General features: G+C 47.3%; 1 protein-coding gene across 1 annotated transcript; it reads right to left on the reverse strand.

Moving 5' to 3' along the window:
- Window positions 1-1,202: 1,202 nt before the first annotated feature.
- On the reverse strand, window positions 1,203-7,528 carry angptl4 (angiopoietin-like 4). Its single transcript, XM_008298114.1, has 7 exons — window positions 6,892-7,528; window positions 6,015-6,125; window positions 5,793-5,886; window positions 3,296-3,409; window positions 3,106-3,201; window positions 2,576-2,860; window positions 1,203-2,485 (listed from the first exon to the last, which is right to left on the reverse strand). The coding sequence occupies exons 1-7, from the start codon at window positions 7,417-7,419 to the stop codon at window positions 2,301-2,303; spliced, it is 1,413 nt and encodes a 470-aa protein (XP_008296336.1). The 5' UTR covers window positions 7,420-7,528; the 3' UTR covers window positions 1,203-2,300.
- Between the last annotated feature and the right edge of the window lie 6,095 nt (window positions 7,529-13,623).

The following is a 13,623-nucleotide window of genomic DNA, read 5'->3' on the forward strand; positions in this document are numbered from 1 at the left end:
TCCATCCATCCATTATCTACATGTATACACCGCTTAACCCTCACTAGGGTGGTGGGGGGCTGAGTCTATCCCAGCTGACTCAGGGTGAAGGCAGGTTCACCTGGACAGGTAACCAGTCTATCACAGGGCTACACTTAGAGACAGACAACCAAGCACACTCACATTCACACCTACGGACAATTTAGAATCACCAATTAACCTCAGCATGTTTCTGGACTGTGGGAGGAAGCCGGAGAACCCAGAGAGAACCCACGCTGCACGGGGAGAACATGGAGACTCCACGCAGAAAGATCCCGGGTGTCCTCACCGGGACGCCAACCGGAGACCTTCTAGCTGCGAGGCAACAGTGCTACCAACTGCGCCACCCTGCAGTACTGCTGGACATTTAACATATAAATAGACAGTAAAACTCCTGGTGTGAGTCAGTTTGTTGTCATTGTGAAACAGCAGAGCAGTGGCAGACCAGCGTCCAATCACAGCCTGATTTGGCTCCATTTAAATCATCCACTGTGTGGCAGCCGGGCGTCAGCTTTCCCTGACTCCACCGTGACCCAGAAGACAGAGGTCGGCCCAGAGCATCCTCCACCAGATCAGCTGTCACAGAGACTGATCTGGAACCAGCTGTGGGAGGATCACTACGGGTGAAGCACATTAACGGTAAGCCTGACAAGGGTGGAGAAAGTGGTGAAAATTAAAGCTGACATCCTGACGCTGACCAAGTCTGCTAGCAGGTGATGTGAGTAAGCTGCTGATGCCTGAAAGATCGGCCACGTGTGGCTGAGCGGACGGCTTCGGCTCTGCTGGAGGCGTTCAGGCCTGCTGTGGCTGCTCTGAATAGTCAAGGCGTTCACTCAATTCAGAGGATTATTTTACAAATCTAAAATACGTCAGTGGATTTTGTTCTCAGTCAAAGATCAACATTTGTCTTATTAGGAACATTTTTTGAATAGTTTGAAATGTCCTCTCTGTTGAACTAAACAAATATATTCTGATTCATGTGCCAGGAACTGCAAACAAAGGAGGCAGCTGTAGCATTTTTAACTTCAGGCTAATTCTCCTGCATTAGCAACATTAAAAAAGGTCTTATTTTCTTTATATTATTATTTTGGTCTTATTTTGTGAAGTTTTTTTCTTCTTCTCTGCAGATTTATCGATCCTTTCTAAGTGGCACATAATAGAGACAAAACACAAACACACAAATATTCAGTTTAAATCAGTTTTATTGGCTCATTATGGCCAAAAATTGTTATTTTCTCTTAAAAAAACAAAACAAGAACAATATAAATTACAAACAGGAAGCAGCAGAAATATATATATATATTGATTCTTTACAGCATTTAAATAAGAAAAAGGGACATCTACAACAACAAACTCAAGTCAAACGGACACAGACAACATCACAGCGGTGGGTTGTATATCTGAAAACAGACGACATTCCTTCAAATACTATGTACAGAACAATGCCTCTCATCTCAAAGGGAGTCAATATGACTTAATATCATTGGAATCTCCACTGAGGAACTGAAAATCAGTGAAGAATGTTGTTTTGTTTTTTACTGTGATTCAGATTTTCAGGCAGAATATACAGAATATTGTAGAAAAGGCTGGAATGGTCTCGTCTCAGTGTTCACACAGCTTCTGCATCGTAATCCTAGTTTACAGCCAAGGAACTTTACATAACGCTAATCTGGCCATGTGGAAAATGACTCTTTGTTTTAATTAAAGTCACCATTTGGTCCGTTGGGTTTCAGCAGGATTGCCTAATCGGCCTGTGTTTCTTTTCCTACCAGCTCCTGAGCCGACAGTCCTGTTTACTGGCTACAGAACCACAGTCAGCCCGACAACAACCCGCGTACACAACTGACACCTCATGTCTGCTGAGGAGTCTGGACTTGTTGGAGATGCTTTGCGTCTTACGGCGCGGCGGGCATGCCGAGGCTCGCTCTGTGACACGCTGCTGCTGCCTCATGCCAACAGAAGGAAGCTGCAATGGTACAACACTTAAAAAACTTTCCATTGCATGTTCATGTCTTTTTTTCTTTTTCCGTCTGCGGCTTCAGATGCGGGCAGGAATCTGCTCGTCCTTCAGAGGACAGAGCAGTGGAAACTCATCTAGAGTGAGTTGTTTTTTCTTTGCCTCTGTTTGAGGGCCTTGGTTCTGGTATGAAATCTTCCTCACAGGAAGACGACGACCAAGGAAACGGAAAGCTCTACCACATCAACGTTCATCAAAGAAAGAAAAGTCCAACATCTACTTCTTCTTTCTCCCCTTTTGTCTCGACTCTTTCTCTTTGTCGTCTTTATGACTTGCTCACGATGGCAGCGGGAGCGATCATGATTTTGCTTGACTTCAGGGGGTAGTACCGGCCCCTCCAGGTCTTCCAGAAGATGCCTTGCTTCCTCTGGTGCCGCTGCTTGGGAGGAGGGCTCTGGAAGAATCTGCCGTTTAGGTTGGAGCGACCACAGTTGCTGAACCACCAGCCACCTGCAGAGAACCCAGGACAACATTAGATCAGCTGCTGCGTTGTTATCAGGCTACATCACAAGCTGGTATATGGAGAGCTTCATCACTCACCAGAGAGGTGTTTGGCACAGTTAGTGTCGGTTTTCTGGTCATTGTCCTGATCCCGGGTGGAGAAAGGCAGAGCGGAGGTGGCGTCGGTTCCCAGTGAGCTCTCCAGAGGACTGAAGGTGCCGGTCTCCTGGATCTGGAGCGAGTACTTGGTTTCCTCTCCGCCCAGTCGGAACGGGAGGCAGACGGTCGCCAAGTCGTTGTTCCAGTCGGAGAGCTTGATATTGAGCACGTAGCCGCCATCTTTAGCGATACCGTGGATCTTCTCCAGACCCAGCCAGAACTCTCCTAGAGAAGGAAAAAAAGGGAGAAGCAGCAGTGAGAAAACTATGCAGAGCTGACAAACTGGACTTCTGCTCGCCTTCAATCCATTTCAGGCTTATCGGCGATAAGATGCTTTAGGAGGAGGATCTCCTCTCCTGTCCTCTGATGCAGTGATAGTAGAAGACCATAAAGCTGCGAGAGCTAATCTGACCTGAGCTAACACCTGTCCACGCTAGTGAGAGTGAGATGAAACTCCAAAGAGCATTTACCATTCAGGCTTCCAAATCCTTTTTGGTAGGCCGACCATAGCTGGTCAAAGTCCACTGAACCGTCTTGGCGATTCTGGATCACCGTCCATCCACCATCTGGACAGAGAACCAGAGAGAAGCTGATCAGACAGCAGTTCATCAGACATAACAGCAGCTTCAAAACGGGAAAGAAAAAAAAACCTCCACTTACCAGCTGTCATCTCACAGAAGACATCGAAGGGCTCTGAGCTCCCGGGCTGGATGGTGTAGACCCCGCTGGTGGTCTCTCCTCTCAGGAACAGCTCATGGCAGTCTGACGCGATCTCTGGAAGAAGAAGGAAAAAACAGCATGAAGACAAAGAGCTCAGACGGGATGCATTGAACAGATGTTTTTCTTCAGATTTCATCTCCTGAACAGCTACAGAAGACAGTAATGAAGCTTTAACCAGAGGAATCCAACAAGTCAGGATCATCTCAGCCAGTTCAGGACATTGTTTTGTGCTGTGGGTGATTTAAACGTGTTCAGTCTGCCCAGCTTTCATAAGTAGGTCATTCTCTGTATGGGAACCTCAGCAACAGGTTTCTGTGTGCTGCCAGAGCCGAGTGTTTGCAAATAAGCCTCTGAACGGGGGAGAACCAGAGCTTATCACTGCGCCTGGAGATACGAGCGTGTAGCTGATAGAGCCTCTGACCCGACAACACAGAGCCACTGACGGCTGCTTTCTCCGCTATAAATACGACCTTTCTCCCAGTTCCCAAGCAGACGTCGCTCCTCACAGCTGCTCGGCCTCGCGGCCCTATTGACTTACTGCTACCCTTTACATTCCTCTGCCCCCCTCGTCTCCCCTCCCTCACCTCCCCTCCAGGCGTATCACACCTCCCTCACGTGCACAGCAGCCAGTCGGTGACGGAGGCGTGCATGGCCAGCGCATGGCTGCTGCATGGCTACTGCATGGCTGCTGTGTGCACAAGGGAGTGATGGAGGGGTGGTGGGGAGGTGTGAGGGGGGGCTTGTTGTTGTAAAGAGGTGGGGTGGGGGGTCTCCGGAGCTGACCGGATCCGTCATGTGCCCGATGAGGCACGAGACTAATATCCACAATAACCCTTCATATGAATGACTTGATGCCATTTAATCCTTTCTCATACGTTTTATTAATGAATCTGTCGACCTTGTGGTTCATGTTTTGATTCGGTTGGTTGCTGTTTTCTGGATATTCGCCGGCTCATTGTTTCGTTCTGAGCTCGTCAGCTGATCGACAAAACCCTGTTTGTGTGTGTTGACCTTTCCTCCAGAGGAATGAACTCCTGGTGGCTCGTTGTGGCTGCGCTCAGCCTCAGGGTCAGGGGTTCTCCTGAACTTTGGCACACTTCCTATTCACTACAATGGGAGAGAAGGAGGAGATGGAGGGAGGAGGTTCACGCACAGGGATGGGGGAGGAGAAGATGACCCAACCGGAGGAGGGAGGAGGGATGTCTGACTGACAGATCTAGGGGAAAGGTTGCTCATTCTTCAGGGATGTACAAATGTTTGTTTTACACCAAAAGGTGGGGCGTCGTGAGAAGAAGGGAGGAGGCGAGCGTCTTCAAAACATTGGAGGATATCTGTACAGAGTTCACAGATAATTTTAGACTGCCTTTCCTCATTTTCCCCTCATGTTTTCTTATGTTTTAGTCTTGGCTCAGGCACAAGGGCGGTAATCTGAGGAGCGCTGCCTGCGAGATGTACCAAAGCGCCTCCATCCCTCCACCACATCAGAGACCATCAGAGCGTAATCCTGCTGAGCTGTGTGACCCTGACTGAGACCAGTGAACCTTCCCCCAGTTGAAACCTCGCCAAGGAAACTTTTTCCTCATTCCTCAAATCCTGCTGATGTCAGAGCTTTGAGGTATTATTGTGATTTGTACTGGCTGACTGAACTCAACTCCAGCCTCAGTTGTATTCACCTTTCCCCCAGTTCTCATCCATGTTCGGCAGAAACAGAGCTTCGGCTTTAAATCTAAACTCTTTTTCTAATTGTATTCACGGATAATCCTTATATTCTACTTAATGTATGCAGATTTATGTCTGAATTCCTCTCTGTCTGCCTTTATTCTCTCTCGGGACTGAAGTGACAGTGTCCTCTTCCATCCAGCCCAGTCTGGATGAAAGCAGCTCATTCATGCTGGTCCAGTCAGTCCTGGTCAGTTGGGAGCAGCAGCTGCTTGGTTTGGCTGCACACTGAGAGCATCATTTACTGCCTCTTACAATTACTGTAAGCCCCAGCATGAGGGGAAGTGACTAAACTGAGACTTACTGCTTTGACTGCTCCAGTAGGAGCCCATTGGTTCCTCTGTGCTGATTGTCCCACATTAAGTAAAGTTCTGAACGTTGTAGTTGAAAGCTGAGAAAATCTGAATTTATACTTCGATGGAACTCAGTTAGTTTTGCCATGCCACTGTGTTAATGCTATCCTGTTTTAAATGAGCTGCAACACGAGGATTTTAGAGGATGAAAACCCTTGCAGGAAGTCCACCTGTTGCGTTTTCTTCCCGCTGAGCGCAGAAGCGTGTCCCGCATCGATTAGGTCCCTTGATTTTAATTGCTCGTGATTTAAGCTTCTTTCTGGCCTTACTAAACAGATGGTCTGCCACATTCGGCGTCAGATTTTGTCCAGTCGACTTAAGACAGTGTCAGGAGGGGATTTTGGACGCTCTTTGGCTTTACTTACCGACTGGAGAGTCGCGCTGCTCCGCGTCTCCACCTCGCACGGAGCCGTCAGTGCTGCTGCTCCGCGGGGAGGGTCTCTGTCTGGACTGCTGGATCTGCAAAAGTTTCAAATCAGTGATAAGATTGCAGAAAGTATAACACAATAATAAAAAAAAATCTATCGTGATATATTTCTCTGATAGCTTGCGCGCAGATTTCGTGCGTAAAAGCGACGCCTCCTCACCTGGCTCTGCAGGGTTCTGATGCGCACGTTCTGCTTGTCGAGCTTCTCCTGTTGGAGTCTGATGCGGTCCATCAGATCATCGATGCGTCTGTTCTGAGCCTCCAGCATGAGCTGACGGAGAAATAACACGCATTTTTAGCATTTTGTCACCTTCACCGGACTGTGGATCTGCGCGTAAAATGCGCTCATGGCACCAAATAAGAATGAGCACAACAAAACTGGCTACCTGCGGGGTTTATTTGAAAAGCCTGAGACACGCTCTGCACACACAAATTGGCTTTTCAAAGACAAGCGTTTGTCCTCTCCAGCGGGCTGTGGTGTGGTTATGTAACCGCCTCACAGCGCGGGATTTTCCATCCCACTATAAAACCTTTCATCCTCACTCGGTGCTTTGCAACACAGAGCTTGCAAAAGAAAGCCCAACTTTGGTGAGGCCCTTCAGCTGTGTCAGATGGTTTTCCAGCTCGCTCTGTCCAGGTTGTAAAACGTGACAGCTGCGAAAAATTATTCACACATTCTTGCAGCTGATGTTCCCTGTTGCCTTTGTCTGGCAGTCCTCAGTGTTCCTCTGCACGTACTGCACGCTCTGCCTGCAGGCTCGTTAACCAACCCCCCTCCACTCCACCTGCCTCCCACTGCTTGAACTGTGCATTTTGATTTAGTGCCTTTAAGCCTACAGAAAAAGCCCCACCATAAAAGCCAGGCGTACTGTAAATCCTCTGCCTCCAGGAGTCCCTTTAACAGAAGCACTTTGTGTTTTGTGGGGCTGTGAGTACAGCAGACACTTCAAAGCCTCATTTAGCTGATTTTCCTCCCAGATTGACTCACATCATCCTAAACAAATGATCATCATCAACCCGCACACTGCTCCACTCACCTGGATGTTGTGAGCATCACTGTTGTTCTTGGCACCGGTGTTCCCATCAGGCAGCACCGTGTCTCCCTGCAGCATGCTGTCCACCCTCTCCTCCAGCCGGCTCACTCTTTCATTCATCGTCCTCCTCTCCTGCTGCATCTCCTCAGCCTTCTCCCTCAGCTCGGCCGTGACATTCAGCAGCTGCCCTTCTCTGTCCTCCAGCCCCTGAGCCCGAGCCTTCAGGGCCTCCCCTTCGGCTCGCAGCCTCTGGCTTTCCTTCCCCAGCTCGGCCACGGTGCGATTGAATACTTTCAGCTTGGTGAACACGTCCCTCATCTGGACTTTGGTTTTGTCCACGTGCTCCTTCAGGCCCTGGCCCAGCTGCAGCAGGCCATGGGCGATGACATTAACGTCGTCCCACGCTGCGCTCTGGACACGCTTCTCTTTGGCAGCACCGGCGGCGGGTGAAGTCCCTTTCCGCTCAAAAGGGAAACCTGTGGCCATGAGCACCACCAGGCACAGAGTGAGAGTCGCCAGTGTTATCTTCATAGCTGCTGTTGTCCCAAACTGACCGAAAGCTTGCTTTAAAATGTGTGGTTCCTTGTTGCACCGGTGTGTAGCGTCCTGCTAAGTCTCCTTGACTAGTATCAGAGCTCAGGCTCCTGGAGGAACAGGCTCAGCTCTACTATTATATACTTTCACAGCCCCGGAGCCGCCTGCCATTGGCCAGCCGAGCAGAGGGAGGGGTGCAGCTCCTCTCAGGTTTCCGTCCCTCCTCCACCTCTCTGTTAACTATTCATGTCAGAGGCGGAGGAGGGACGTGATATAACAAAAAGACTCGTTTCATCCGTGCTCACCAGGAATCACATTATCTGCTGCTGGAAACTGAACAGCAGCCTGAAACAAATCTGTTCCCTACGATTGTTTAAGTAGATGAAATATGTGTGATAGTTCTGAATAGACAAGATGATCCATTCATCGGTACAGGAACATTCTGACATCAGCTGATAGTGGTATCAGAAGACAGATTCAAGCTTCTGCTCTCAGATGAGGGTTGTTTGGAGAGTTCATTAACAACAGATGTTAATGCAACCTTTATGTTTTAAATGTCAGACAGTACAGACGACTGTAAATGAGGATGATTTAAAGTGCAGAAGTGCTGACTTATGAAGCACCACATGCGTTTATAGGCTGTCCTGTATGGAGACCACACACCGTGGTGCCGGTGGAAGATGAAGCCCAAACCTCTACGGAGCCGACTCACCTGAGGGCAGAGTTTGAGCCTCTCGCTTATTTCATTCAATCATAAAGTTTCTCATAACCTCGTTTCATTGATCCAAACTTGCTGCCACTCATTCTGTTACTTCAGGGTCTCTATCTGCTCTCCTGGCCTGTTTGGATCATCATTCTGATTGATAAGAAGGTAAACTGGTTTTAGAACATTCTGTCTTTTATAGATCAGCAGGATTCGAGTTTGTATTTTGAAGGAAGACACTCCGTAAAAGTCAGATTTTATTCCCACAGGATTGAAAAAGAATTCAAGTAAAGTTAAACAATAAAGCACACAACAAGGCGTAACAGTGGATGACGTCAGCGTAAAACTGTTCAGCTTGAAATGAAGGGAAAAAAAAGAGATCATTTCTTGACTCCATTGTTCTTCCTAATTTTCTCTTGAACCTGAGTCATGGATGTTATCATATGAGACCACTGGAGCTGCAACTAAAGCTGTTTTCATCATTAATAGATCTGATTATTTTCTCCATTTGTTGATCAAACAGTTAATCTTCTTTTTTTCTAAATGTCCCAAAACAAATCAGTTTTTCTCAGAGTCGGGGCAGATGTCTTTAAAGAGCTCATGTTTGTCTCTAAAAAGCACCAAACTTTAATTTCCAATAATATAAAACAGAAAACTGGTAAATTCTCACATTCACAAAGCTGTAACCAGAGAATGAAAGCAGTTGTTAGATGTTCATGTCATCAGCTGCTGATTTCAGGTCAGAACTCAGAGTGTAAAAGATTCCTGACCAACAGCTGACATGGGAACATCAGGACGGTTTAATCGTCCTCCCTGGATAGTGAGAGGCGTGGATGTCGTCAGGAGGGAACATGCGTAGATTTGGCCTGAGGTGCTCCTCTGTGAAGATCTGCTGCTGCCGGGAGGCCGCGGGACTGTGAGAATTAGGGGAAAGTTCACAGCACAGAGAATGCCCACATTACTGCCCCGAGGGCTTTTTAACAGCCTCCGCCGGGTAGCTCGCAGGCCGTACGTGATCCTGGAGCCAGACCACAAAGAAGGAGCCGGTTAACCCTCTCCTGTCTGCAGCCCAGACTAAGTGGGTGAAAGGTAACTGGGAGACTGCTGACGGTGCTGAGGTGGGAAACTCACATCCTCACGCTCACACACGACACGTCAGGAATGCAACAAACACACGTTGTTTTCCTCAAAGCCCTGGCAGCGAGGGGGGGTTTCCATTCAAAGACGGCTGTGTTCTGGTTAAAAATAGGCTTTTCTTACTCCATTTGAAGGAATCTCTTCCTTTTATTGAGCCCAATGAGGTCAAAGCAGACAGGTTTCCCTTTGTCCAGCCATGACTTACTTCCTGTCAGCTGCAGTTCAGCAGAACTACGACTGAATTAAACAGATCTTTTCATTTGATCGAGCGTCTTTGGTGTCTGTGATGGAGCAGGTAGAGCAGCATAAGGGCTACAAACACCTGCTCCACCCAGCTAGGAGAAGAACAGCTGAACCCGACGGCTGCTTGGACGGTTCTGAATAAACGCTGGCGTCCTCTGTAGAACTTGGCAGCGGACTGAGAACGATAAGAGTGCAAATGAGGAAAAGCAGGCTTTTCAAATGTTTGGCTTCGTGTGCCGGTGCCTGTGCCGTATCAGAGAACTCATACTTCTCGTAAAAGAACAGCGAGGATCCCTCTGGAGTTCAGATTTAATAGACTGGAGTCAGGAAGAGCTGGTTGTGAGCCTGACGTACAGTGTTGTGGAACATTATAGAAGATTCTCTGGGATGATTCTTCAGTTGGCAGAGCGTTTGAAAGAAATCCTGTTTTTCAGGTATTCAGATTTCATCAGCGGCGGATGAAATAATTCAGATTGATGGAGAAGTTCTGAGTGCAAATACAAAGCAGGCGAAACGTTATGTCATTTAGATGTTATGTGGATCATTTATGTTTATCAATATATTTGTATTATTAGTACAGATGCATTAACGGCGTTTTAATGTTTAACAGCACTGAGATGCTGCTGAGGAGTTTAATTTCTGCTTACGTGCTGCACATTAGTAGTTAGGAACAGATTTCCACCACAGGAATGAATCTCAGACAAGGAGAACTGGCACACTGCGTGTCCCGCTGTCAGCAGACAATACATCTGCTCCAGAACAGACTAAATAAGTGGGTTAAATAAACATTATTTCATTTGTTTAACGTCTGCCGTCGTGATTGAGGCTTTTGGGAATCTGCCTCCTCCTCTGCCGTGTGTTCCTGATCATCACCGGATCCACACCTCGCCACAGCTGCTTATCCAATTTCCCAAAATGGCCGCTCCCATCTCTCGCCGGCATGGTGACCTTTTACCCAGATTCCAAACACAGAACATCTGTAAATCCCAGAGCAGCCCCCAGATTTAAGGATGGAAAGAGAGAAGAGAGGAGGAGAAAAAAAAAAAAAACAGGTGCTGGAGGCTGCTGGGTCTGTAAACCCGGTTCCCATGGATGGACTGAGATCTGTGATCTGTTTCCATCTCTGGATATTTTATGAGGTTTTGGGGAGAAGGGTGGGGGGTTATAGTCACAGATTTTTTTCCACTTGTGTTCGCCAGAAATACATATTTGAATATATTTCAGTGGTTTTTCTCAGATAAAGGCCAATTTTGAAACAAAAGCTGGGAGCTAGAGAACATTCTGTGGTCCAGAACAATACGACTGGTCCTCCTGGATGCTCCGCTTTACTGCAAATATGTCGTCAGATCTTTGAAATATGAACACAGGACAGATTTATTATCACCGCCGCCTAGTGTGCACACCCCACGGTCCTCGTTCTCGATACCATGACATATTCATGAGGCGACCTTTACTGCACAGCGAGCAGATGGAGCTCATGACGATGAGCAACCAGGTCTGGATGTTGGGCCAGAATCGTACCTGAAGAAGAAACAGGGCTGAGATGAGGGGTTTTCTGATAGTCAGGAATGAACTTTAAGAGTTACATTTGGACTCTAATAGCATGAAAGGTGCAGGTGTTCTTGGTACCAAGAGGACGGGCTGAGCTGCATTAGACATCCCAGTAAAGCATAACAGTGAGTCAACAATACAAGAGCTCTGAAAAACCAAATGAATCCAGTCATGATGGATGACTAAGTTATTAAAATGATCGGGGACACGTGTGCGTCTCTCGGTGACTTTTTACCAAACACACCGTGACCACACCCTCCGTCCTGCAGAGGAGGTTAGAACTGAATCATGCAAACAGATCAGAGGGAACAGAAACGTGCACATTCATAGAGATGCACCCAGAAATGATCCAGAACCAGTTTTCCCATTAAATCCTGAGACGGCAGCCAGCCAGGTGAAACACACTACTGCCTCCCAGTGGTCCAACACAGGAGCTCATCACATGTCATCTGTTCAGCCGTGACTGGTGCTCGTTCATCCACAGGAGGCCACTGATCTGTTACCCTGGGAGCTTCGTACACACTGACAGAAAATGAGAACTTGCAGCTTTCTTTCTTCTGTCCTGAGAGACGAGGTGGGGCTTGTTTCACGTCTGGTTTGGTTCATTGAAAACAGGCCTCGGGCAGGCCGGGCCGCTCAGAGGATATGAGAGATTTCCTGAGAGGAGCCCGACATGCTGTCCTGCACCCGGCACGTTTCCTTCACGTCCCACACAAATGCCTGCCTTCTGCCTCATTCTGTGACCTTTAAATACTTGAATCCCTCGGCTGGTTAAGTCAGTTTGTTCTCTTTGCGACGTCAACACGTTGTGGAAGAGGAGGCGCTGCTTGGTTGCTCTGCTCTTGTTTGTGCAGCTGACCACAGACTCAGACTTCCTTCATGCATGTATCTACACACGTATCTCCTTTTACATTCCTCACATCTCCTGCTCATCTTACACATGCACAGACATGTGCTGCAGGATGCCAATGAACGTCTTCTCGCTGCTACGAGATACTTTAACTTCTCAGATTGGTCGTAACCAGCAGACTCCTGCTGGTGGGCGACCCAGATACATCTCGACTCCCGCCGTATGCTTCTGCCTGCTCCAGGACTGAATGAGCGTCCCAGCTGGCAGGAAGCAGGAAAGTACAGAATGTACATGTATTCCAGTTGGGAAAATATAAATACGTATAGGCTGCGGTTGACCTCAGCAGCTGTCTATGCTGTTAGCTCCTCATGGAGCTGGAGCTCTACAGTGGTTCTTCAGTGCTTCAGTGTCAGACTTTGTGCTGTGAACCAACAAACGCTGCCCTTGTAAGAATGCGAACCACGTTAGATCCGATCCTCGGGCTACAGTCAGCGTCGGCATATGAAGAAAAACAACCTCACACAGACGTTTCATATCTGGACAGAGGGGCGACAGATTGCACAGAGAATCCCAGACGTCTCTGCCCTCTGGCCTCAGGCCTTCTCTTCCCCTGGACAGGAAACCCAGAGTTGCACAACTGCTGTAGAACAAAGCAGCAACATGGCTTCAGTTCAGTTCTTATGCAAGACTCCAGAGGAAGTTGGTGACAGAAGAGAACTTTAAATGTCCTACATTTGAGGAAACGCTACCGTTTCTCACTCAGACTTTGATGAGATGATCTTTGTATGTTATGTATGCAGCTGCAGCCAGGAGGTGGTTTTACAGTCTGAGTGCTGCAGAACCAACGGCTGCTGCTCCACATCGACCCAACAACAGCAGCATTGATCTTCTCATCTAACTCTCAGCAACAAAGAGAATTAGTGTCTCTCCCAAAATGTCAAACTTCCCTCTCGCTGGTGAAAAGCTCAGGAACACTTTATCTGTCTGTTAAATACGAAGGGACACCGAGGAGGTATTTATCTTTTTTTTTAAAGTTATTTTTTGGCCTTTATTTGATAGAGCAGTGAGAGAGAGACAGGAAAGAAGAATGGGGGGAGGACATGTGGGAAAGGGTCATGAGCGGGATTCAAACTCATGACCTCCACATCGGGACTGTAGCCCTGTACATGGGACGCCAGCTCTACCAGGTGAGCTATAGCAGCACCCTAGGAGGTGTTTATCTGAGCATAAAGAATGCCTGGCTCGGCTCAGATGACAGAAATATACTCCACCAGCTCCTCTGACGTTCAGACATGATTATTTCTTGTAAAACCTGTAAAAACGTGCTGTCAGTGTTGTCAGATGAAGTTAAAGAGTCGAACCATGATCATGGTTCATAAGGCAACAAAGAGGAGCAAATGTTTAACCTCAGAAAACACACATGAATTCACTCTAAGTTATTTTAAACCTAAATTCTCCTGCTGTTATTAAAACTGTGAGTTAATTAGTCAGAAAGTCATTTGATGAGGAGAGAAACTGCAAAACTGGCTGAAATAAACAGAACTTTATCGGAGAGCTTTTCCTGATTTTATTTATGTTTTATGTTTTATAGCTTCCTGCTTTATTTGTGTGTGTTCTACTGTTATCAGTTATTCTGTGTTCTTATTGTATTTTAATGTATTTTTATCGAAAAGCACTTTGAAACATTTGTTTTGAAAAATGCTACATAAATAAAGAT

This window comes from Stegastes partitus, unplaced genomic scaffold (genome assembly GCF_000690725.1).
Source record: "Stegastes partitus isolate 25-593 unplaced genomic scaffold, Stegastes_partitus-1.0.2 Scaffold0, whole genome shotgun sequence".
NCBI classification, from domain to species: Eukaryota; Metazoa; Chordata; class Actinopteri; family Pomacentridae; genus Stegastes; species Stegastes partitus.